Source organism: Rattus rattus, chromosome 1, assembly GCF_011064425.1.
Source record: "Rattus rattus isolate New Zealand chromosome 1, Rrattus_CSIRO_v1, whole genome shotgun sequence".
NCBI lineage: Eukaryota > Metazoa > Chordata > Mammalia > Rodentia > Muridae > Rattus > Rattus rattus.
Window position 1 is genome coordinate 32,634,261 of NC_046154.1, and position 26,323 is coordinate 32,660,583.

Below are 26,323 nucleotides of genomic sequence, written 5' to 3' on the forward strand. Positions count from 1 at the left end.
TTCCAGGAAAGAGAGGCCAGGGCCTGTGCTCCCAGCAGGAGGTGCTGGCCCTGCACACAGGCAGCCAAGCAAGGGGCTGAGTTTCCAGCCAGGACAGCTTTCCCAGAGCCAGGCTGATCTACTCCCTATGACTTGTGTAGTTGTCCTAGGAATAGATAATAAGGCTGATCCTAGGGCCAGGAGCTGAAGACTGTGGCCAAGAGAGGGGTTGAGGGGTAGAGGTCAAGAGAGGGGGTGAGGGATAGTGGCCAAGAGAGGGGGTGAGGGGGTTGAGGCCAACCTGGAGGTTTATGTGTCTCTGAGAGCTAGGACTCTGAGGAGGTCCTGGGTGGATGTGACAAACCTTAAAACTATACAACAAAGAATAAACCCTGGGCAGATCAGGGGATGTGAGGTAGGCCCAAGAGAATGCACTGGGCTTGAAAAATGGTCAAGTGAGAATTGAATGTTCATAACACAATGTGCCCCAAATGCCAGGAATCATCACTCTGACCATGCTAAGTCTTGGTGAAGTTGAGGGCTCTGAACTTTAGAGCCATACACAGTCATACATGGTAGGCATGTTGTAGACAACTTGAGCTCACTGGGTCGTGAATATGTCATCCACAGCAATACATTGCAATGACTGCTCTCAGCCCGCAACGAGTTTATGAACATCCACCTTCTCAATCTAGGAGGTTGATGTGATCATTCCTGTCTCTTCCTTGTCAGGTAGGCCCCAGGTACAGAACAGGAGAGCCATTGTTTCAGACCCACACAGTACGTCAACAGAGAAGCCGGGACTCAACCCCAAAGTCTGTACTCTTAGCCATTGTTTCTTGGCTGTTCCTCCAGGTACCAAAGAGCTATCGGCCATTTCTACTCAGCTGAGTTGAGGCTGAGGGGCAGCAGGGCAGGTGGAACTGTGTCCAGGCCATGAGCCAAGAGAGGCTTATCTCCCCACATCCTCCTGGGGTTCTTGGGAGCCAGCCAGTTCTCCCAAGGAATGAGCCCAGCAGGTTGGGGACCAGTGCTACTATGGTGAAGAAACTGAAGATGGACTGATCGGGAGGATTGGTAGCTTGCTTGATTCAGCTCTTCTCAGGAAACAAAGCAAAACAAACAAAACAAGAAACCCCCCTGTGCCTCTCTGCAGAACAATTCATACTCTTTTATTGGGAGGAGGGGAGAGAGCTACACAGACCAGGCTGACCTTGAACTTGCAGAGATCCACCTGCCTCTGCTTCCTGAATGCTGGAATTAAAGCCAGTTCCACACTCTGGACACACGGGCGGCTGCCATTTCTATGACGTGTGACCTAGTGGCCATCCAAGGTGGGTGTGTTTTGTATCCTGCTGGGGAGTCCTCAGTTCATTATTGGGCCCTTTGGAGTCTTGCTTGGCGGTTGCGGGTCTCCACGGTGACTGTGCCCATCTCTCCTCCTCATCTCCGAAGTCACATTTCTCTCACCTCGCTTTTTTAATCTCGCCCCGCAAGAAGTGTTTTATTTATACCTCTCATTTCATGCAATTCTGTGTTTAATCTTTTACCACCTTTTTATTATTTTATTTTTACCCTTTTATATTTTGCCGTTGTCACACTTTCATCCTTTTGCTTTTTGACTTTTTTTTTGGCTTGAACATTTTCTTTTTACCTTGTCTAGCCAGCGTTGTAAATTATTTAATTTTTCGTCTTCCTTAATATCTTCCCTTTTAATCTCTCCTCCTTTACCTCATTTTCTCTTTATTAGTTCCCGCTAACCTTTCTGTTTAGCTCTCCTCTCGCTGTCCCCCATCTTTCCTATTTTTAATCCATGTCCACACTCCTTTAATGGCTCATCAGTCTCCCTGAAATGCCTGGGTGCTTTTTGTTTATTTTTATCGTTTATATTTTCCATTAGCTTTCCTCCTGCTCCTGTTGAGGTTTTTTTTTTTTTTTTTTTTTTTTGACTTAACAGCTTTGTATTTGTCTCCTTAATAAGTGGATCCCTAAAGACTGGAAGGGCATACGACTATTTGGAAGACTCCTTGGGTCCTTGCCCTGACAAAGGCAGGATTATACCTCCCTGGTTCTCTTCTTCCGGCTCTATCTGCAGCTGGCCCACGATACCTATTCAGTTTCTATGGTCTTTAATGGGATTTCTCAGTGACCATGACCCTGGGGGCTAGAGAGGAGACGCACTGGCTAAAATGCCCCTCAACACATAGAGTAGTACTCCAGAGTCCTTGAGATTCCTAGAAGAATGGTGGCATTTCATAGTTTCTTCCCTGCTTCATGGTCCCCCTCCTCCCAGCCACTGAATACATACACAGTGAGTCACACTAGGCAGGAGGATGGTCTCCTATAGCCTGGTTGAATTGCCTCAGTTGGGGAGTCAGGGGAAGCCACCCCCATCCAAGCACCATGGAAAGCTCCCAAGCCTCACCCATGGAAGGCTTCCTTAATCTTAATGGACCAAGATTGCTTTTGTGAAGAGGAACAAATCCAGGTATCCGAGTATGGGTCTTACAGATTTGTTTGCTATGCTCTAAAAGATCTACTTGTACCAGAATTGTCCCCAAAGGGTTCAGCTTCTGCTTGGCTCCGGTGAGGCTCCTTTCTCCGGGGAGGGCCTGCTCTGCAGCCTCCTAGAAGGCAGCCAGTCACACATGAAGAAGGGGTACAGCACAGGTCAATAAGGAGAGCAGTGGCTGCAAGCTGCAAGGTGCAGGGAGCCTGGGAGAGCCCACAGGCCACTTCCTGATTGAATCAGAACAGTTCACGAAGAGAATAGAAGTCATAGAGAAGGAGTCTGGCTGAACTGTTTCAGCTCGGGAGGCAGGTGGGCGTTACCCGAATCTAAGCATCATGGAAAGATGAGGCCCATTGGCTCATTACGGAGAGAGGCTGGGATGTAGCTCTACTCACAGGGAGAGGTCGCAGCCCCTGGCTCTCAAGATTTATAAACACTGCACAGTGTGGCATGGCTCCTGGGGCTCTCAGGTGTGGCCATAGCCCCTGCCACTTCTGGAGGGGCTCATAGTACCTGCTCCAGAGAAGAGCCTTGGCCCTGGGTCCTCCGGTGGGAGAACAGACCCCTAGTTGTGATGAACAGTGAAGTCTCTTTTGTGGTCCTACTAAGAAAGCACATGGCACAAACAGCAAACATGGCCTTCTCTTGGGGGACAGGAAGAGGTACCAACTTTCCTTTAAGAGCTTTCTGAACCTCCCTTCAAGTTTCTACTTTCTTTTGATCCACTTTGCTACCGTGCTCTGGTCTCCTGAGAGCCTCCTAAGGGGTAACCAAGATGTGACAGGTGGGAATGGAGTGGTCTCTCAGGACAGATGGCCCTTCCAGGGGGGCCCGAGGCTCTTACCAGCAGAGTGGTGACGATGAGTGACCTGTTGGTCAGAGAGTCGGTGACATTAGGACCTCGGCCTTTGGCAACCTCAGTGATATTGAGACCGTCAGCTGGACTCCACACCCCAACCTGGATGGACAGACAGACAAAAAACAATGGGTTCTGAGTCCTTCCTTTCTCCTCACCCACAAGGCCAGTGGTCACAGCCGCAGCCGTTGTGATTGTGTGTTCTGAGGGTACAATTCTGACAACAACCCTGCTGCTCTCCCTCCTCTGAGGAGACTCTGAGGTGTGAAGTTTTTCCTTTTCCTCTCGCAGACAAAGTCTCAGCTGAGGAGAAATGCAGAGGAACTGCAGGGAGCTGGAGAAGCAGAGCCAATGCCCAGCAGGGATGGAAGGGCTGAGGCTTCCTCCTGAAGGAGACACTGGGCACCCCGCTGCTTACCCAATGGGCCTCTTCCAGACCAGACACCTGCAAAGCCTGGACCTCCCCAGAAGGAAGGCAACACTCCCATTGGGATGAGGGAGAAGCACCCCACATGTGTATACTAAAGGAGGAGCTGTGAGTGAACAAGCAGCAGGTGGCCCTCAACGGGGAGCTGTTGTGAGTGACAACATAAGACTAGTGAACCTCACGTGGCTTTCCCCCTAAAGTGGGCAGAAACCCTGTTACCATGAGAACTCCTCACAGCATCCTTATCAATATCAAGTCGGAGGCTAAAGGATGGAGAGATAGGGCTTAAGTCATCTCAGGGTCGATAAGATGGCTCAGCAGGTAAACCTCATGCCGCCAAGCTTGATGACCGGGGTTCGATCCCTGGGACCCGCGTGGTAGAAGGGCAGACCTGGCTCCTGAAAGTTGTCCTCTGGCGTCCACAGGTGCACAGTAGTGGCTCGACTCCACACACGCACACACAATGAATAAATAAACGCGATACATTTTTTATAAGTCATCCTAAAGCCCTAGGCCTCTTGCAGGTGCATTCTGAGCAAACTTCCCAGCTGGGCCTCATCTTGGCTCCTCTCTCTCAAGGAAGGCATCAGCACGCCCACTCTGTCCTTGGCCCAGTTGGGGGTACTCAGAAAACCTAATCAATTAAACAGAGAGGCCAAGTGCAAACAACCCACTCAGAGAGCTGTGCGACAGATAGCAGGGAGATACGTAATTATGCTTGGGTAATTCTGCCTTAATCCTCCCAGAGCCACCGGCTGGAGCTAGCTGGATCAGCTCTGACCCAGCTTAGCAAACAGAAGGAGGCAAGGGGAGGCTGTGGCTGTGTTGAGGGCTCAGCATGCTCTCCGCCTGCGCCTGCGTGGACCACTGGGGCCACAAGGAAGGAGGCAGGCGGATGAGAGTGAAGAGGCTCTTTTCTAAAGTGGGCCAAGTTCAGTGCGGAGGCGCTGAGCAGAGGCCTGGGTGTTGAGCAGGAGGGTGAATTGCAGGAGGCCCTCGGCAAGCAGAGGTGGGTGAACAGCAAGGAGCTTCAGCCTTCAAGCTCTTCTAAGCACTGGCTGAGTGTCCTGGTAGATTCTAGGCGTAGTGCAGGTTAAAGAACAGGAAAGAGGTTCTCTGCTCACGGGCTCAGGTGGCTATGACTGGGAGCCTCTAGTGGGCACCAGGCAAGCCAACCTCTATCCAGGGATAATAGAGTTTTCCTTGAGTATTAGCTACGGTCAATTTGTACCAGCTGCCTGGAGGGCTGTTGGGAGATAGATGCTGCAGGGTGGGCTCAGATGGAAAGAGTGCTCCAGTGATCAATTACTGATGCCTGCCACGGGCACAGGAGCGGAAAGCGGTGGCGTGTGTGCCATCTATCTACTATCCCTAGAATTTGATGCTGTCCCTGGAGATGAGTGGCTGAGAGAGGAAAGCTAGGACAACTACCTGCCAGCATGTCAGCCACGGTACTGCCCAGGAGGAGGCTGCTGTCCAGCACTGTGAGCTTAAAGAAAGATTGTGGAGTCCATGGTGTATGCCTGGGGCTAGAACAGTGAGTGGGCCTCACTGATCCTAGGAAGGGCCCCTGCCCTTGGGAATTGATGCACGCCTAGCATGAGGTGGCTGTGTATGAATCGTGAGGGTTCCTGGTCACCTCTCCCCTGTAGAGTGATTGGAGGACTCAGAAGAGAGTTGGAGAGTCACAGCCACGAGTATACGGAGGCTAATAGTCAGGTCCATGCCTGGGGCAGGATCCCAGATAGCACTTTGATGGTTGGGGCACTAGGGTGGGAAGATACGTTTAGGAGGGCAGGACCATGAGTCAACTGTGAAGTACTTCAGGAAGCTGAAGAGACTGGGTTGGGTGGGGAGGCCAGCTGAAGAACTTCTCAGAGTCTAAAAGGCCCTAACGAGGGCCTCAGCACACACTAGCTTGGAAGTGGGAAGCCACATGCAGGGTGGAGCTGGACTTGGTGACGTTCCATCTGCACGTACATTTAGGACGGATGAGGGCTCAGGATGCACGAGAGTGCGAGGTAAGGTAGAGACGGGTGTTACGGTGACCCTCTGTAGAGGCTGAACCGTGCATGCAGGAAGGAAGGATGGGAGTCGGCCCTAAGGCCCAGTGACAGCAGAGGGTCCTGCAGCCTCCTGGCCACTGCTCTCCATATCCTATAAATGGCACATCTCAGGTGGCTCTCAGTGGACCAGCTGTGGTGGGATAGGTGTGGCTGAATTGTTGGCTTGTCCAGATGCTGTAAACTGGGGCCTCAGGTTGAATCCCCTTCCTGGCCCAGCACCCTGACTTTTGTCACAGGCCTCATTACAACATTTCTATGTTGGTTAGAGGAGAGGCTCCAAGTCCAGATAGGTTTGCTTTCTTTGACCAAACATTGGAATCAGTGGTCTGAGAAACTGGAATTTGGGGAGCTCAGACCCCAAGCACTTCAACCTCTCTTTGAGGTAAGGAGTTTCTCAGTCTCCCAGACAAGCAATCTCCCTGTATTTGCTTAAATGCCTCCAGGGGCTGTGAACTTGCTGCCCCAAGTAGGCAATCTGTGGAGGTTAGAAAATTTAGCCTAAGAACAAACATGGCCTTATCTCTGACCCCTTCAGGGTCAGTTTGTGCCACAAGTCCTTGATTGTGCTTTCCTGACAGGCCTAGATCACAGACTGAGGTCATAGGTGTCTGGTGTAGCTAAGCCACTGAGATCAGCACCCTCAAGTGTAACAGGACCCTACAGTCTCCTCTGGCCCACAGCTCTGCAGAAGCCATACTGGATCACTGAATTTCAAGGGCGTGTCTGCAATGGCTCTTGCCCCTCAGCCCGCAGGCTGAGGCACTTCCAACATCCCTGGCCCTCTGCTGAGCCTCCACGGGAACCCACGCACCTTCTCGAGGCCATCTTCCTTGAGGCTGATGATGTCCAGATCAAAATCAGTCCGCAAGCCACTGGTTTTGTTGAAAACAATCCGTCCAGTTAATCCTTCCCATTGAGCCTGAGGAGGGGAGAGGGCAGAGCGGCAATTCCTCGGGCTCATAAATCATCATTCAGTACAACTGTACAATGCTTCATTTTAATTACTCCTTGCACTGATACTGTTCCCCCAAGACCATGATTAATTAATAATCACCTCCATCATTGCTCGGGCTGTGGTGCGAGCCAGCGATTTCCATAAATTCTATTACGCTCTTTAGCCAGCTCTACACCTGCACCGTCTCGTGTACAACATCGATCTCGGATGCGCTCAAATGAGCCCCCGCCTCGGAGCCCTGGGAAGGGGGAGCCCGTGTCAGATCCCTGGAGAGGGCCGGGGAGGCAGGCGAGCAGAGCTGGAGCACAGGAGACTCACCAAAGGCTCTGGTTACAAAGCCCCGTCCTTGAGACATTGACCCCAGAGACAAAGTCCCTCAACCTCCTGCCTCAGCTCCATGCCATGGTTGAGAACCCTGGGGTCCAAGTGCTGGGGTCAACTCCAGTGACCATGAATACTCTCTGCCTCAGTCTCCTCAGCTAGAAAATGGGACTAATCATGGTATCCATCTTTCTAAGATGCCGTGAGAGTAGAAATGAGCCAGGAAACCCAGAGAGAAGGCCTGGATAAATAGCCGTTTCTGTTTCTTTGTTGTTATTAACAAAAGAGGCAGATCAGGTAGTGTAGATGACCTTCTAGACCAGGGTGGGACAGCCTGAGCGAGGCCTGTCTGTGCCTGTGAATAGGTGATTAACCACTCCTTCCTGTTCAGGGGAAGAACTGCTACCTTCAGGTTCGTCACTGTTGGAGATTGCTCTAGACTGTCTCTTTCCCGGGAAGTCTCTGAGCAACCATTCTTTGTGCACACGTGTGTGTGTGTGTGTGTGTGTGTGTGTGTGTGTGTGTGTGTGTGTGGTGCACCTTCTTCTGTGTGTTTGTACATGTGTGCCTGTAGAAACGTGTGCATGTGTATGCAGATGTGTGTGGAGGTGAGAGGTCAATGTTGAATGTTGAATGCCTTTCTCGGTCATTACTTATTTAAAGTAATAAAAATTATTATTACTATCATGAATGTGTATTGCATACACATGTGTGGGTGCCCACGGCTGTTCGGAGGGTGTAGGCGTCATCCTCTATCACTCTCCACTTTATTCTCTTGAGACAGGCTCTCTCTGAACATGAAGCTTGCCCTTTTGTCTAGGGTAGCCAGCTGATCAATACGCTCCTGGGATCCACCTGTCTCTGCTCCTCCATGACTGGGCTACAGGCACGTGCAGCCATACCTGGCTTTTATGTGTGTGTTGGGGATTTGAACTCGGGTCCTCGGAATTGCAGAATAAGAGCTCTTGCCTGCAGAGCCACCTCCCCAGGGCTTTCATCTTATATTTTTGAGAGCGTCTCTCCCTGATTCTGGAGCTCACAGATTCGGTGAGGGCTGGTAGGCCAGGGAATTCTATAGATTCGTCTGTCTGCGTTCCCAGCACTGGCGTTACAGATCTATGCTGTGCTCAGCTTTATATGTGGGTGCTGGGGACTCGAACTTCAACTCCAATGCTTGCATATCAGGCACTTTACTGCTGGAGTCATCTCCCTAGACAGAGAGGTGATTCCGTAAGACACAACCGGGTGTTTGTATCACTTAGCTTCCCCAGTGGCCGAGAGAGCTGGCCAGGTGAGGATCATGATTCTCATGTTACAGATGGGAGCCATGGGACCAGGCCTGGAGGGAGACAGTATTGGGAGCTCCAAAACATGTACTACAAAATAGGCAGAGCCAAGCTAGACATCTGGCCCTGGAGCCTCACCCCTTGATTTGGACCCCTTCCTTATTCTTTCTCCTTGGGGCTGTTGCTGGTGGGTATTTTGCAGATAGAAAAGAAGACCCATCATACATACATGAGGTCTTCTGGGAGTGCATAAAGGGGATCAGGAAATAGGGAGACAGCCAGTGGTGGCCGGGAAGTGGGGAGGGTGTTGTTTTTCAGCCAGGCTTGTGAGTGAGGGAATGAGGTGTCCAGAGGACAGGGGTGGGAAGCAGGAGGTCTGAATGCCCATATCCTGCTGGCTGAGCACTGACTTGGACAAACCCTACACTCTGAGCCAGGCTCCTGGGCTCTCCCAGGAATGGGCCTCAGTACCAATCACATTTCCAATTCCCAGGCCTCGGAAACTGATCTTTGAATCTCAACTAAAGGCCTAGAGGATCTGCCTGTTCTTGGGCAGTTTGGAATCCCTGTGGACTTTTCCAGATAATGGTATCTGGTTTAGAGGCAGGAGGATTGTGAATTCCAGGCCAGCCTGGCTACTTCCTGAGACTCTGTCTGTCTCAAGCCATCCTCTGCCCCACCTAAAAAGTAGATGGACGGAAGGTGTTCTAACTCAGAGGCAACACCCTTCAGCCTGAGAGGCTGCAGAACTTAGGAAGCTTGATCCAGCTAACAGCCCACTGGTATGCAGGCCCTAAGAGGTGGGTGTAGTGCCCAGTACCATGTCTATGTGTGTGATCATGACTAAGTACGATGGGTTATCGCTTTTCCTTTGTGGGTCCTTGGGCAAGGCCAGTCTCCAGGAGGAAGTTTACAGCAGAGAGTTACAACCCGACCCTTAGGGAGCCCCTTGAACTTCCATTGTGACCCTGCAAATTGGGCATCATCATTGTCTCCATTTCCCGGATGTAAATACGGTAGTTCAAAGATAGACTGAGACACTGAGGAAACAGTTCAGTTAGTAAAATGCCTGACACAGAAGCCAGAGGTCCTGAGTCAGATCCCTAGTGCTCACATAGAAATGTCAGATGTGTTTCTGGATGTCGGTAACCCTAGCACTGGGTGTGCGTGGGGTGGAGACAGTGGGATCCCCAGGGCTCACTGTACAGCTAGCCCACTGTGGAGGCCAGGTTCAGTGAGAGACCCAGGCTCAAAAATGCCAAGGTAGATGTTATAGTGGAAGATACCTGATATATACCTCTGGTCTCCACATGAACATGCACATCTGTGATGCACACACACACACACAGAGAGAGAGAGAGAGAGAGAGAGAGAGAGAGCTGGGAAGCTGGGCACCAGGAGGACAGAGATTAAAAGCCACATCAGAGGAGGTGAACAGCTCTGCTGTGACTTCACAGGGAGGCCCAGATTTCCTCAGGCTGGCTTCCCCATCCTCTGGCTTCCATCTCTGCTGAGGCCCACACCTTTAGGCGATCCACTGGCCCCCAGGGAAATCTCAGCAGGTGTCTTCAGCTGCCTTGCTTCTGCAGAGGAGGCCTTCCCTGCCTGTCAGCTCCAGAGGAATTAAATGCCAGCAGGTGCGGCCTGTCTGTGGGCGGGTGGGCAGGGGCAGGGCAGGGAGCCACGGGCAGCTCCTCCCCGTGACATTTCCCAGCCCACCCGCCCCCTTCTAGCAGCGGCTCAGGACTCGCTAAATGAAAGATGCTTCACACGCTCTGAACTCCGGCCTGGTATTTTCCAGCTCCTCTCGGAAATGCCAAGTCTTTAAAATGATTTACTGTCACGCAGTCAGACAGAGAGATGGGCAACTTGGAAACGGACAAAGGGAAGACTGGACTCTGCGGGGTACCTGGGTTCCGAAAGTGTCCAGTTATAGAAAGGACATGGGCATTTCATGGCTACCCTTGCCGGGCCCCCATGGCACTAAGGAGAACAGAAGGAATTCTGTAAGAGATAGGAGTGTCCACCCCAGCCTGGGTAGGAGAGCCCCAGGAGGGGGAATGGGACTTCTCTCCTAGGCTGGGCAGTGGGTAATCTGCTTCCCTTGGGCACTCATGGCCAAGCCTCATGCTTTACAAGTGGCAAGGGGTAAAGAGGTGGGGTCCCTGAAGCAGTGTTGGCTGCAGGCTCTCTGGCTAGGACCCAGTCCCAAAAGGATGGTAGAGTGACAGATGATGGGGACCGAGAAAAATCAGAGCTGTCACACCTGCTGTGCCAGGGGAGGGGCACAGTCCTGAAACCAGCCCTCAGCCAATGGCTGCCAGTAAATGGAAGGACTCCAATGCGCGTGCGCGTGTGCGCACACACACACACACACACACACACACACACACAGAGAGAGAGAGAGAGAGAGAGAGAGAGAGAGAGAGAGAGAGAGAGAGAGAGAGAGAGAGAGAGAGTGTCTGGACCTTCGTAGAGGGCTTCACCTGAGTCCCTTGGTGTTGGTCATGATCACCCACTCAGTCTAGCCCAGGATAGCCCTACCCAGACCTCATCCTTTCTAGCCTTGTCTTCTTGCTAGTTACCGAGACTAGATACTGCTCAGGCCCTGGGTTTCACTCTGTCTTCCCAACAATTCTGAGCTGAGGAACAGAGAGTTGGTCATCTCACTCCAAGCCACTTAGCCTGTGGCAGTACATTGGCACGTGAGGTCCTGTGTGTGTTTGTCTACAGACGGGAGTCATAAGCCCTGTGTCCAGGGTGACAGCAGGGAGAACAGTGACAGGGAGAGAAGGTACTTCCATCCCTTGGACTTCTCGGTGCCCTTTGAGGCCGGAGAAACTGAGCCACAAAGATGTGAGGTGACCTGCCCCAGACTGTATGCAGCAGAAGCCGCTTCTGTCTGAGCCCCAAACCTGAACACTCCAGCCCTCCGCCTACTTCTGAGCCCTGGAGGCCTCGGGGAGCATCCTTTGAGGGGAGGAAGACTCACCTCCTTGATGAAGTTCATGAAGCGGCCACCGAAGCGCCAGGCCTTGTGCCGATGGCACTGCAGGGAGTTCACAGTCATCTGCGGCGCTCGCTGGTAGCACACAGACACAATGTGGACCGCATCGTAGAGCAGGGCTGCATCGGTCTGCAGAGGGCACAGACCTGACTGAGGGCTGTTACCATTGCATCTCAGCTCCTCTCCCACTACAAGCTCATGATGCCCTGGGGAGGGAGCAGGCCCTCAGGCCCAGAGAGCCCTGTCCTTTCACCTGAGGACGGGTCAGCCTCAGTGGCCCTATTAGTCTATGGATACCTCTCTACTACCCTCTTCTCTGCAGCCACGGCTCTCTCTCCAGACCCTCTGCCCAACCCATCACCTAATCCCACCCACTCCTCATTCCTTTCTTGCCTTCCCAGCCTCACATCTGCCCTTCACAATCCAAATCCATTGTCTTTTGCTCCTTTTCCTGGAAGACATTTTTTTTATTAATCTTTCCATTCATTTACATCTCAAATGATATCCCACTTCCTGGTTACCCCTCCACCAGCCACCCATCCCACATCTGCCCTCCCCCTTCCCTTTGCCTGTATGAGAGTGCTCCCCCATCCACCTACACTCTCCCACCCCACCACTCCAGTATCCCCTACACTGGGGTATCAAGCCTCCCCGGGACCAAGGGCCTCCCCTCCCATTGCTGTCAGGCAAGGCCATCCTCTGCTACATATGTATTTGGATCCATGGATCCCTCAGTACACTCCTTGGTTGGTGGTCTAGACTCTGGGAGAACTGGGTGGTCAGGCCAGCCTAGATTGTTTGGAAGCCATTTTTAATCAGCCCTTGCCTCTATTAGAGGGAGCCCTTGGCCATGGGAACTGTAGTCCCTGGGGCTCTGGCTGATAAATGGAGGTTCTACTACTAAAGGTCCTCAGTGACTAGCAAGAAGTCTAGAAAGGACGAGGTCTAGGCAGGTCTTGAATTGTTCTATGGGGAGAGGGAAGGAAAAGAAGGAAGTGTGGAAGGAAGGAGAGAGAAAGGGAACAAAGAAAGGACTGAGGGATAAGGAGGGAGGGGGAGCTCCTGGGGTCCATCTGTCCATCTGCCTCCTGTACCATCATCACTCCATCCAGCAGGCCTGACTCTGCCCGGGGAGCTGCCTGTAGCCGCTCCATGGACCACTTCTCCACAATGGCTGAGACATGGGGGTTGTCCACGTTGAGTATGCGGAACCCAGTCAGGTTCACTCCCGAGTAGCGGTAGGGTTCCAGGTCTAGCGCATAGAGATCCTAAAGAGAGAGGAGAGAGCTTGATGTGGTTAAGGGGTTTCCCAGCTCCCCCCTCACCGTCTGGACCTGGGTACCCCTGGGCTTGAATTGTGGCTCCCCACAGAGCCCTATGCATGAAAGGTGACTGCGGTACCCACAGGAGGATTGGACGAAGAGTCCATTTGGATTTCCTGAGACTAACCTCACATGCCGACTATGGGAGCCATAAGCCTGTTTCTTCGTCTACAAAATGGGGATCACTCCCCTTTAGAGAAACCAGAGGAACTATCTCAGGATGGGAGGATGAAGGGTACTCGGCCTGGGCATCTCCAAGTGACACTGAAGGAGACAGGAAGGCCAGAGTATTTTTTTTCCTTCATAGATAGGTGAATGGGGGCCAAAGGAGTCCACTGCCTTCTCCCCTGCTCTTTCTCATGGCTCAGGGCCTTTTCACCCTCCCTCCTAGGAACAGATTTCCAGAGGACTCTCCATGGTAGATGGGAAGGCCTTGGCTGACAGCCCAGGAGTGCAGGATACACAGCCCAGGCAGGTCTGGTCCCTCTTGCAGTCCCCCCCACTCTGGACAAAGGGCTGATGAGGCAAGGAGCCAAGAGGCAGGGGAGTGGGATTAGCTGGCTGCCCCTTAGCAGAGAAGAGAGCCTGTGGAGAGGTAGTTAGCCTTCACAGGAGCCACACAGAGCACTGCAGGTTCAAAGTGACTCCAAACTCAAAGACACACAAGAGAAACATCATGGTCTTTCCACACACGAAATAGTTGCTTGTAGGTCACCAGGGCTTCCTAACTTTGCCGGGCTAGGAACTGCTGTTAATGCTGGTTAAAGCCCAAACTTGTGATTAACATGAGATTTGTGTCTGGCACAAAAAGGTCATCCCTAAGGCTGTGGTTTTATCGCTTTGCAGATTAATCAATCTTGTGTGTAACCTGCCCGCTCTACTGTATGTCCCTTAAAACCCCAATATTCACATCATTCCTCAAATGCCCTGCTTCATGCCCAGGCTGTTCCCTTCTGACTTAGAAACATTCGATCTACTATTACTTCAGGCCGAGGTTTTGATTTTCAAAAATAAATACTTGGATAATGCAGACTGACTGCAAGCCAGGACTGGGGAAACTGAGTCCCTTCTCTGTTCTTTCTCACTTCACCAAGCTACTTTTTTATATTGACCTGAAGCCCACCCTGCTTGACCCCTACCCCAGTGCTAGTCTCTGATCATCAAAAGAGCTAACAGGCTGGAGCCCGCGGAGCCAGACCTCACACAGTGCTTGGGTGTCCTGTGGTCTCTGAGATACTCCTTTTCGGTGCTAAACTCCTGCTCCTCCTGCATCCCCAGGAGGACTCTTTTTTGGAAGGCATTGCATGTGTTCATCTCTCCTTCGCAGAGAAGAGGAACTCAGGCAAGAGAGTATCGTCCTAACCTGCCCAAACAAGTAGGGCCAGCCTTCTGAGACCACAATCATAGCGTGAATTCAACCAATCATAGCCTGCTCTCTGTAGTTCCACATGTACATAGGTAATGACTGCTCATGTATATTGAATATTCAGGCTTTCTTTCTCACCATAATTCCATAACAATACAGTGAACCGCCCGGCACTTACATTGTATTGTGCACTGTGAGATATCTAGAGCTGATGTGAGGAGGATACGAGCACAGATTAGTGATATGTAAAGACGACACAATTTTATACCAGAGACTTGAGCATTGTGCTGTCTGGCTTCATGTCACCTTGACACAGGCTAGAATTATCTGAGAGGAAGGAGCCACAATTGAGAAAATGCAAGTCTATGGGGCACTCTCATGATTAATGATTGAGGGAGAGGATCGAGCCCACAGTGGGTGGGGCCACCCCTGGACAGGTGGTCCTGGGTTTTATAAGGCTGAATAAGCCATGAGAGCAAGAATGCCAGGAAGCAGCACCCCTCCGTGGCCTCTGCGTCAGCTCCTGCCTCCCAGTTCCTGCCCTGCTTGAGTTGTTGCGTTGACTTCCTCCATGACAGACTGAGATGTGGAAAAGGGCGTGGAAAAAGAAAACACCCTTTCCTGCCCAAGTTGCTTCGGGTCACGGTGTTTCATCACAGCCATAGAAACCCAACCTGTGGCAAGCATCTCCAAGGGGGTCCTGGAGCCACCCCACCCCAACTGTGAACGCTATGAATACCAAGGGACAACTCGCTATACGGCCTTGCTTCTAGGCCAGTGTGTATGATGGGGAGGAAGTTGGGTAGGAGCAGAGGATGTAGGGAAAGGAGTCAACACCAGGATGGCCAGAGGGTGTCTAAATGGTACCAATCTCAGTGGAGAGTGAGTTTGGGGACCATCACGCCATTTTTAACTTTCAGAGCAACTTCTTACTCATTTTCTAAATAAGGAAAGAGCGCCGGGGTGGGGTGAGGCTTGCTGAAGAGGGACCTGAGCCTCAAGAGCTCTGCCCTCAGCAACACTTCAAGCAGTGTCGGGTTAGGCAGGTGAGGAAGGCTTCCAAAGGAGTTCGGCCAGCTTCCTGGTCCGCCCACTGTTCACTGGCTCTCCCATCATGCTATAATGAAGACTAAGGGTCTTCACTGGAGGCCAGCGCCATGTTCCCAGACTCCCCAGCCCACAGAAGGGTGAGCTAGAGAAACTCTTTTGCATGAGGCTTATTGGGACTATGGCATTCCACCCCATGACCTGCTCGGAAACTCAACCTCTGTGTCTTGCTTTCCGACACCCATCCCCAGTTTTCACTCCACCGAGGCTGAAGCACCTCTGCCCTGCCCCACCTTCCCAGGCTTCTTGTCCTATGCCAGGTGCTTTTGTACACATCCCAGCCACTGGACAGGGGTGGCTCAAAATATCTGCAGCTGATCTTTTCGACTCAGACAGGCAGCAATTCTCCCTGGAAGTGTCTCCATTGCTCCTTTACTTACACGCAAGTCTACTAACGATCCATCTCTGACACGGGGACCCTGGCTTCCCTCCTAACAGGCAGCGACTGTGAAGGTCTGGGGTCCGACATCCTTATGAATTCCTAAGCATTCTTGACCCCCGTTGTGGAAAGAAGTGTCAGCCAGACTAGTAAACTCCTGAGTGTTTCAATGTTTACCTCCTCCTTGGAGGAGGCTCTCTGTGAGGACATAAGTTGGGAGTAGTATGGTGAATTGCCTGGGAAGGAGGGTGAGCTGCTGATGGAAGTCTGCTTCTAGACCTAGGCCTAAGAGCCCCTTCCAGGAAGGCCAGGAGAGTGAGGCAAACTTTTGCTTTGCAGCGGTGTATGCAAGCTTGGGGCTGGAGCTGGGCTTCTGGCACCATGTCTGATGCTCACCCTTCTCAGCACGAGGCTCTCCCAAGACTTGACAGAGGCTAAAATAGTAGCCTTCCCAGGGCCTCTGACTCAGTTTACCGATCTCTGGGCCCAGAGGGCAAGCTGACTCAGTATGAAAGATGGCATCTCTGCTTTGGTGGGGACCAGTGGTTCTCAACCTGAGTCAAGACCTTGAGGATGGCATATGAGATATCATGTATATCAGATGTTTACATTATGATTCAAAACAGTAGTGAAATTACAGTTATGGTGTAGCAATTCTATGGTTGGGGGTCACCACAACGTGAGGAACCGTACTCAAGGGTTGCAGCATTAGGACGGTGGAGGGCCACCGGTGGGGAGTCTCACATGCTAGTGAAACTGCTCCCCCTGGTCCCTAGCTGCAGTAGGGAGTGTGGGGAGGGGGGTTGCTTTCTTTTTTTCATGGCTGTGACAAAATCCCTGTCGGACCAGCTCAAGGAAATAAAGGTTTATTCCAGCTTCTGGTTATGGACACTTGGATCCCGTCATAGTCAGGGGAACGGAGGAAAAGCAGTTGACACTGCAGAGGTGGGAAGGTGCTGAAATGAGTTCATACCATGGTGGACCCGGAAGCAGAAAGTGTGGCAGGAACCAGGGGCTGTGTGTGACCCTGATGGACCTAGTTAAGCAGCTGGCCCTACCCCCTAAGGTCCCAGAGCCTCCAAAAATACTGCCACCTTGAGGCAGTCAGAGACAGTCTAGATGTAAGTTGTAATGAGTGGCAGGGCCTGGAGTCCCTCCCTCCATGTTGGTCTTCCCGTCTGGGCTTCCAGTGACACAGGGCACCCCCATCCCTGTGGTATGAGGGCAGTGACATGGAGAGCCGGAGAAGAGGCCTCTTTGTGTAGCTCTTGTTTTCGTGTTTTTTTGTTCGAACTGCCCTGGGCCAAGACCCTAAGTGCTCAACACGGTGAACTGTGGGCAACTCTGCGGCTTGGCAAAAAGTTGCATTTCCGATGCCAAATGTTGACACACTGAATTCACTGTCGACTGGGGACCTTTTAGAAACATTCAGCATAACATAATAGACTAATTCATTAGCACCCCATGGGTCTGGATGGGAAGAAGCCGATGCTCGGGAAACATGGCCTCAAGGAACGACAGATGAAAATATCTTTCCCATGATGTAACTGTTATTGCCGGGAAGTGGCATTAATTGTGATTGCTTATCTATTAATTTATTATAATTCTCTCTCTCTCTCTCTTTTCACCTCCAGGCTCTTACCTACACATGACATGCACACGGGGCTCAGCTGGGGATGATTAGCACAGGGTTATCTGGGAATGGCTCAAAGCTGCCTGACATCGATAATGGCAGCTGGGGTAATTAAAATGTCTTCTGCGTGGGAGAAGCGACTTTGGAGAAATTTTTCGAGGGGGAAAGGTTGATGATGCGTGTTTCCTAAGATAAATGCCAAATACCACTGCCCTTCCCAGTGTAGCCAACCACTGACCAATGGGCATGAAAAGGAAGAGTCACGAGGTAGAGCCCTGAGCCAACAGGGCTGGGAGGAAGATCCTGAAGCTGACAACAGGCTGTGATCGAGGGACGAGGACTGAGGGGAACTCAGTGGATGCCCTGACCCACGGGGGGTGGGGAGGCAGTGTACTGGGATTGTCCAGGAAGATGCCTCCATAAAACCACATATCCCTGGAAGGGCCTGGTACCCTAGGCCTCAGAAAGGGGCTAGAGGAAGAATGGTGCCCTAGAGCAGCCACAGGCCAGACCCAGAATAAGAACTTAAACCTCTATCACGGATCTGTCATGTGACAAGACAAGTGCCATTTTCCTATCATTTGGTGCGGAACAGATATCACACTCTCTCCCCTAGTGGCCTGGAAAGGGAAATCAGAGGATGCAGGCAAGGTCCTAAGTATGGGCGCTGCTGGAATTCATGAAAGCTCTGTTTACCCCATTAGTGCCAGTCACCATGCTGGACCATAATGGCCAGACATCCTGAAGAGTCTACCTGCCAGAGGAGACTAGGGACTCCGCAGTGACAGTTGTCAGCAGAGGGCTTGGCATCCGGAGCACTTGCACTGGGGAAAGATCTGGCTGTCTGCCTGTCGCTGAGTTATCTCTCTGAGACTCAGTTTCCATTTTTCTAGAATCATAGCTCCCTTGAGACTTGTTTTGAGGGATGGAGGACACACAGGAAGCAAAAGCAGGAGGTGCTTAATGAGTTAATTTGACCCTTCCGTGGTTGTAAATGCCAAGTGTTGTTCCAAGCATCTCCCACTCTCAACGCTTTGGACACTCACCCTTATCCAGTGACAATGTTATTGTCAATGTTTTACAGATACAGGCTTGAGGCAAAGAGAAAGGAGGTACCTTGTCTAAGGAACTGAAGCATCTTTTTTTGGTGGTGTTGTGTGAGTGGTATGTATATGGTGTAAATGGTGCATACATGTTGTTGTAAAATTATAAAAATAGGCTGTCTTTTACCCCGCTAGGTATGGCACTGTAGTGCCCCAAGATATCTGATAGATATCTTGCCAGAAGCACACATCCCAATTCTGTGGCAGTCCAGGGTCTCTAGCTGCGCACACTCTCTTGAACTTAAATCGCTACATGAAGAACACACAACACAATAACCTCTGATCCAATTGATAAGATACAATTGCCCACCTAAACATACAAAGCCCTGTACACATCCATCCCTTAAGAACATTCATAACGACCTGCAAATACACAGAGTGGAATCTTAACGTCAGCCTCCATGTTCTCTCCACAGCTACCCTGCTGTCTCCTCCTGTCTCTTCCTCCTTTCCGTTCCCATCTCCTCCCCTTCCCTCAAACTTTTCTCCAGCCCATCCTTCCTTCTTGTCCAATGACAGGCCTCATTCTATCTTGTACCTGTGACATCATCCCACACATACACACATGTCTGTGCAGAGACCCGAGGAAGACGTTGGGTGTTCTGATCTATTGCTGTCCACCTTATTCCCTCGAGACAAGGTCTCTCGCTGAATGTGGGGCCAGGAAGCCCCAGCAATCTCCTGTCCCCAAATGCTGAGGTTGAAAGTGTGCAAACCACGCCCATCTTTTTATGTGGGTTCTGCAGATTCAAACTTGGTTCTCACAATCGAGCAGCGAGTGCTGATCGATCCACCTCCCCCTCCAAATGAAGCATCTTAATCCCAAATCAGACACACCAGAGTCCATGATCTTAACTGCCTGTTGCAAGTGATGATGAGAACTGAGCTTCCTGATTGCAGTCTAATTTGTATGGCGGCCATTCATCCACTCATCTCCCTCTCAGGCATCACAGAGCACCTGCTGGGGGCCGGGCACTCCAGCACCGCAGACAGCCTTGCTCACAGAGGGAAGTTTCAGAACTTATGTGTGAGCTTTGCGTCGGGTCGGGCCCATCCCTGTTCATCCTCCCAGCTCGGAACTGAGGAGCTCAGCGTTTGCTGATGGCTGTCGGGTAAATGAACAGCTGCATTAGAGAAGCAAGATCTAGGATGCTCGGGGTACCGCAGGGTGGTAGACGAGAGGTGCTAGAATGCCTTTTCTGAGACCTTTGATCTCGACATCCACGGACAGCGGCATGGCTACAGAGGCACCAGTAGAGGTGGGGCCTGGGAGTGCTACCATCTCTAGTCTTGGTCTGGAGCCCCAGCAGGGATTGAGCACCTTGTCCTAACACCCTGATGACTTTCTAGGACACAGACTGGTGGGAAGTGACTGGGGTGAGGTGGGGCCTTAGGAAGAAAGTATCTGGTCTCAGCCCCCAGCCCCTGTCTCCCTAAGGTGCTTTCATCAGGTGTCCAGGTCTGACTCACAACCAGCACGATGGCCAAGCTGGCCATGAGCTCTGCATGGGCACAGGGTGCTGTGAATGGAGGCTGTGTGGCCATCAGGGTGTTGTGGTGATGATTCTGTGCTGGAGAGAAACCCTTGCTGGCAGCAGTGGCTCGCTGCTGAGGTATAAATCTGACAGTGGCTGACTGGAAGCTAAGAACACAACCCAGAGAGCTGTGAGGACATGGCTGGCTCTCCAACTCCAGTGTGAGGCAACCCTAACACATCACGGGAGAGCTAACCTGCATTCCGGCCTTTGCTTACACTCTTCTGTGTGGAATATCCTTCCTCTCTCCCCCGACCGCTGGTGCGCTCCTATTGATCCTTCAAGGCCCAGCTCAAGCACCTGCTTTTCTAGAAACCCTAACTCAAGCATTCCATCTTCTACCAGCCCTACGACTCCCAGTATCTCTTTGTGCTGTTGCCCGAGGTCACAAACCAGCTGTATCCAAGCTCGACATGAAGAGGAAGACAGAATGACCAGCTCGGTCCAGACCCTGGGTGAAGAACAGGAACAAATCATCTAGAAGGTGGTAGGGGTGAGGGCTACAGGTCCCTGAACGGGGATGGCAGGGAGGGAGGATGCGACTGGCCCCAAGGTTTGGCAGCTCAACGCCGGTGCCCTCTTTGTCACAGGATGCCATGATTCTGCTGATCTCAGACCACAACTAATTATTCTAATGGGTTTAAATGGCCTTAAATGTTCTCAGAGTTTGGACGGGACCCATCTGGAGCCGGCAGGTGGGCTGGTCCCAGTGACTGCAAGGGGCTGAGTTCAGCATGGATGGTGCAGGATCCAAGGTGGTCATTCTAGGTGTCCTGGGGGGCCTTTGGCAGATGTGGGTGGGAGGGCAGTCTCTGAAGAGTGGCAAGGCCAGCTCTACACCAACTCCACTCTCGCCCCTGGTCCTAATCAGCTTACCAAGCCTCCCAAGAAGGTAGAAACCCATTTTGCAGAGGAAGAAACTGAGGCATGAAGGGCTGGTGACTTACCCAGGGCCCCCACAGAGAAGCTCTTCTCCACTGTGGCTCCAGAGGTCATGCCCCTGCCTTTTCAAAGGTGGGCGGGTCACAAAGATTTCTTTGTGGCCTCACCTGGGGCAACACCGAGAGCCTCAAGAAGGTTTGGTTCTCTTCAACTCTAGCACCTTCCCCAGCAGGCTGGCCCAGGCCCAGATCAAGCAACCTTCACTCAAGGAGGTCCCACCCTGCCTGGCAGGACCCGGAGGTACATTACCAGAGTGGTGAAGATGAAGTGGTAGTATTCCGTCATCATGCCCATCGCCATGGCCTGTGGGGAAGCAGAGTGTCAGCTGACAGCGCGGAGAACCCTGGGAGCCCTCCACTCACCGGAGCAGGGGAGCTGGGGGACAGGCTGTGGGCTGTGTGAGATTGTCTACTCATTAGGGTGAGACGTTGGGTAGGACACCAACTGCCTGGCAGACAGCAAGGTTCCTGCCTCAATGTTTAGAAAAATCACCTCGGGGGGGGAGTTTCCAGTGTGCAGTTTGGGGCCACTTTCTCCAAAAGTCCCCAGTTCTGCAGGCAAGCGAGGAGACGTCCAGCTGTCTGGATTTTTCAGTCTGGACCTGTCACTCAGACGGAAGCTTGGGCTGCCTCAGGAGCCTGGCTCTGCATGGTTGAGCTCCCCGAGTGAGCCAGGCTTGAGAGGGATGTCCCCAGCATGAGTGTCCCCCAGGAGCAATGACACCTCCATGCTTCCCTGAGCCCATCAGGTCACATGACATACCACACACTCCTCTGGGGGTTCTTGCACAGCGGCAGGAGGACTCTGTGTGATGATGTATCTTGTGTGTTTTATTAGAAGTCTGTAATCTATAACACTAATGACCGTAATGCATTTTCTACAGAGTTCCTCAGAAAGCAGGACCCACCAAGGGCTCTGGAGGAAAATGTCACAGGGTCAAATATACCTTGAACTGCTGCATGTTCTCTGTCACCCTCACTGCACTGGGAGGGCTGGAAGGATGCCAGCAGCCAGGAAAGGCCTCAGCCTCTTTTAACCCACGTTTAGCTCAGTCCAGGGTCCTCGTCTAACTGTTTTCCAGTCAGACAGACCTGGGGCTAATCTGAACTCCTAGCAGGAAGACCCCGGCTGGCGGCTCTCCCTTTAGCCCTGGTCTCTTCACTTGTCAACCATCTGTAATAATAAGGCCCTGGTTTCAGGGTCACCGAGGAGGGACAGACACCCGCTGAGTGACTCCTAGGTAAGGCAATGTTCTGACTATCATTCTGTCACACATGAGGGGGAGAGAGGGGAAGCCCCAGGGCAATGCAGGGATCCTCCACAGGGACAGGAGGCAGGCCCAATGCCAGAAACACCATCTCTGTTGTCCTGTCTCACTGATGCCCCCAGAGCTGTCTGAGGTGGGATTATGAATGAACTCTGTTCAGAGGAAGTAGTGATGGTGACTCTCTCACGTAACATGGAAGAGGAGAAGCAGGACAATAGGAAAAAGATCTCCCGCCTGCCCCTTAGGTAGGATGTCATGTATCCCCAGCTGATCTTGAACTTGTAGTGTAGCTAAAGATGACGTTGAATTTCTGAGTCTTCTGCCTTTACCTTTGATTGCTAGGATTACAGGCACGTGCCACCGTATGTGGATTGTGCGGTGCAGGAGGCTGAGCCTAGGGCCTTGTGTATTTTAGGTAAGCAGTCTATCCAATTGAGCTAGATCCCTAAGACTCACGCACTCTATGTCTCTTTCTTAACACCACACATCGCTACGTAGCCCAGGCTGGCCTTGAACTCATGATTCTCTTGCTTTCGATGTCAGTGGACCATGCAGGATGAAGAACCACCCTCTTCTTCCTCCATCATGGCAACACTCAATGCATTAAGAGTAGCAGCAAGTGTCACAGCTATGGGGACTTAGTCACTGGGAGGGGCAGCGAGACATCTGGGGACTGCACTGAGAAGCCAAGGCCCTCTGTGTACCCAGGGCACCCCATTGCCAGCGTTCTGTTCTCATGCCTGCCTCTCGGTAGCCTGGTGGAGGCAGGCTAGGAGGCAGTGTTTATTCTGGGGAAGTCTGACATGACATGGAACTGGAGTAAAAGGACCATTATACTGTTGGTATGACTGAGGCACATAGAGTCACAGTGGCTCCCCCAAGGTCTTCCTGCCGGCTGGAAAGACGGCCAGGGTGCTCCCTCCCCGGCTCAGTTAAGTGCTCACCCACCTACCTGCTTGAGGATCTGGGCTGCCATGGTGTGACTGCAGTCAAAGATGATACGGAACTCCCGGCCCCGCTTCATCTCTTTGAGCAAGGGGCGTGAGTCATCGGAGTCGATGGGGAGCTGGCGAATCTTCAGGCGGATGTTGTACCTAGATGGGGCCATGATGAGCTCCTGCAGCCGGATGAGACCTGAGGGGCCCGGAACACAGAAGACACACATGTACACGCATGCACAAACCATCTCGGGCCTCAGATGCCTGTGTTAGCCTTCCTTGTTTGCTCCGTTCAGAAACAATTCCCTACCCTCAAACAACCCCCATAGCCACGCCAGCTTAGGAGCTCTTCCCTTATCTGCCTCTGCCTGGCCCCCATTTCCCCTTAGTCTGCCATGACTAGAGCACCATAGTCCCTGGCCCAGGGCCTCGACACTTAGGGAGAACTCAAACAACATTTTTGTAATTGGACAGACTTACTGTTTTCCTCTCCCCACACTGAAAAAAAAAAATCTATCCTCCACCTTGGCATTTTGTAAAACCACTTAATCTGTGGACTTCCAGGGAAAACGGAATGTCACTTCCTGGAGACAAATGGCTTGCTTAGGTCTAATTAAGTCCATTTCCTTCCCTATTTCAAGCTCTGTTCTTGCTGACTCCTCTGTGGGTTCTGGGAGGGAAGCTGCTTACGGCTCTATTGCTCCTACCCATGCCCACTGATGGAGGGGCCGAACCAACAGATGGGTGCTCCCTCCCTCTTGGCCTTGTGCCTTCAGCCCAGGCTCAGTGGCTGCACCCTCTTCACATACTTGTGTCCAACCCCCCACTCTCATATCCCAGTTTTCCTTGGGATAAATAAATAGGAGATGTGCCCCCCCCACTCCCCGCTCCCACCCGAACTCTGAGTTGATGTGACTCAGGGAGGATCCATCCCAGTTCTGGGAGTAAAGCCCATGGCATCAACACATCCTCTGGTAAAAGGAACAGTAGTTCTGAGATTAATTAGTGCCAGGTAAGAAACCTGCACTATCTTTCTGCAAATAAAGAAGGTGTAAGTCTGGGGTCACCACGTGTAACCAGAGATAAGATCCATCAGAGAATGGGGAGAAACGTGTCCTGATGACACGCATGTGAACGTCTAGGTCAAACAGTACTGTAACTGAGGCTGTCCTCCCAAGTTTTCATAAAGGCTGCCCGTAAGAACCACACACATGCACACATACATACCCGTTTAAGCTAACGTGCACTGAATTAACGTTTGTAGTCAGTGGTTACAATGTTTCCTATCTGCACTGAACTAACTTTTGTAGTCAGCTGTTACAATGTTTCCTATCTGTGCAGCCTCTCCCCACTCTGACGGTCTACTCTAGAATCCTTCCACTGCAATCCCAGTTTCCAAAGCAGTCCCCAGGACCCAGTCTAAGCCCACCCAGTTCTCCCTTTCCTTCGGGTTTTCTTCCACCAGCCTCCTGGGCCTGGGAACCAACCCTCTCAAAGAGCCTAGGTTCTGGATGCGCAGGTGGAAGAAGTCTGGTTTCAGCAGGTTTCTGAGCTCCTAACACCTTCCTAGGCAATGGAGGGGATCAGTAGACTTCAGCCAAGGAGGGGCCATAAGCTATTCTTATCTCGCCCAGAAGCCCAACTTCGCCAGCAGTTCTGGGATCTCCCACTGTTACTGCTGGCCTCTCAGACCTATTACCTGAAGGCTTCCATGCCCACCACACTCCTGCCCGCTCCTTTTCCTGACCCTGTTCAGCATTACCAGGCCTGTGTGCTCTGGAGACCCAGATCATGAGGACAGGGACAGGTTAGATGCTGGAATGGAAGCCACCAGGGCCGGCTTGTCAGCCAAGCACATCACCCCATGTAATGCATAACGACCCACATTCTCTAGCAGCAAATGTCAGACTTCCTTCCCATCAGTGTAGTCCCCGAGGAGACTGTGGCTCCTCCTGGCCCACCTCCAGAGGACCGGGCTGTCTGTGTTTGCCTGAGACCAAGCTTTCTTTTGCCTGTCTCCTTAATCAATCCCTCCCAGAATATCCACACTGAATCACGGTTGTTGGAACGGTGTGTTTTTCACTTATGAAGCACTTCTGTGCGCATACCCCCATTTAACCATCTCCGTCCGGAGCCAGGGAGGCACGCAGAACCTGGGAACCTTCAGGCTGGCGGGATAGATGAGGAATAAGAGAGCCATGGAGGTTAAGGGACCACCCCTAATTTTGAAGCAGGCCACAAATGGGATTGGGTTTTGAGAAACAGTGTTTCGCCTTCTAAGCAAAGACCTTTTTTTCCACCCCAAGGCTCTTTTCCTCCCTAAGCCTTTTCCTTTCAGCCCTGGCAGGAGTCTGTACACAGACTGGATTAAGAAATGGAAACATGTCGAGGCTCAAAGGTCACTCCTCCACAGTCACTCTCCTTGAGGCTACTACTGTGAAACGGAGGAGCCAACCTCCTCACCCCTCCCTAGCTCCATACCCTTTGCACGGTGCTGGGCAGTGCCCGCCCACCAGGCTCAACTCCGTCATTTGGTTTGGTCGGCGAGATATTAGCAGGCAGGATGGAACCCCACACTGGCTGATTCTCTTGCTCCTTGGCCATAGTTAGGACAACAGTGCCTGCGTGAGCCTGCTGGAGGACAGCAACACAGGGAAGAGAGCCAAGGCCAGCCTAGAGCTACCAGCAGGCAGGCAAGCAAGCTAGCCGAAACCAGAGGAGCAGCTGGCCAGGCCCAGTAAGCCACTGACCTTGTGGACTCAGGAGCTAAAGAAATGTTTGTTGTTTTAGGCCACTGAATTTTGGGGGAGGGCATTGTTACACAGCTTATTTTAGAAAGGGCTAACAGATGCATCCTCGGCTGGCATGCCAAAAGAAGGCTGGCGATGTGCCAGTCCTCATGACTGTTCAGAACCAGCCAGTGGCACTCTTGCTCTCATTTGACCGTGCCTTGGAGTAGTGGGCATGGGCTCCACAGACTGAACAAGACTGTCTTCTAGAAGGTGCAGAGGCAGATCCATCTTGTTGACAAGGGCTGAGTCACATTAAGACCATCTCCTTCCTGCTTGGGGTCCTGGCCTCTGAAGTGACGTCTGGTGCAGCAGCAACACTTGTGTGCCGAGGAGGAGGAGGAGGTCAAGAGGGTATAATAATGTCCACTCAGCACTCTGACCTTGTCAAGCTGCTAAATAAGCCTTAGAAATGTCCAGCCCACACCCCTTAGCCACACAAAACGAAATAAAGTGGCGACTGCTTAAACAGATTTGAACTGGGTCCCAACAGCTAAACCATGGACATAGTCCTGTCCCCAACAAAGCCAGAG

At 51.9% G+C, this 26,323-nt stretch overlaps 1 protein-coding gene across 1 annotated transcript in view; it reads right to left on the reverse strand.

Annotated features, from left to right (window-relative positions):
* The window catches only part of Grik3 (glutamate ionotropic receptor kainate type subunit 3), an 83,496-nt gene that overhangs the window by 42,580 nt on the left and 14,593 nt on the right, over positions 1–26,323 (reverse strand). The window contains exons 3-8 of the mRNA XM_032898210.1: positions 23,016–23,197; positions 21,046–21,099; positions 12,504–12,677; positions 11,395–11,538; positions 6,652–6,759; positions 3,336–3,449 (exon numbers count right to left, since the gene is read on the reverse strand). Coding sequence (XP_032754101.1) covers positions 3,336–3,449; positions 6,652–6,759; positions 11,395–11,538; positions 12,504–12,677; positions 21,046–21,099; positions 23,016–23,197 — 776 coding nt within the window. The remainder of the gene's footprint in view (positions 1–3,335; positions 3,450–6,651; positions 6,760–11,394; positions 11,539–12,503; positions 12,678–21,045; positions 21,100–23,015; positions 23,198–26,323) is intronic.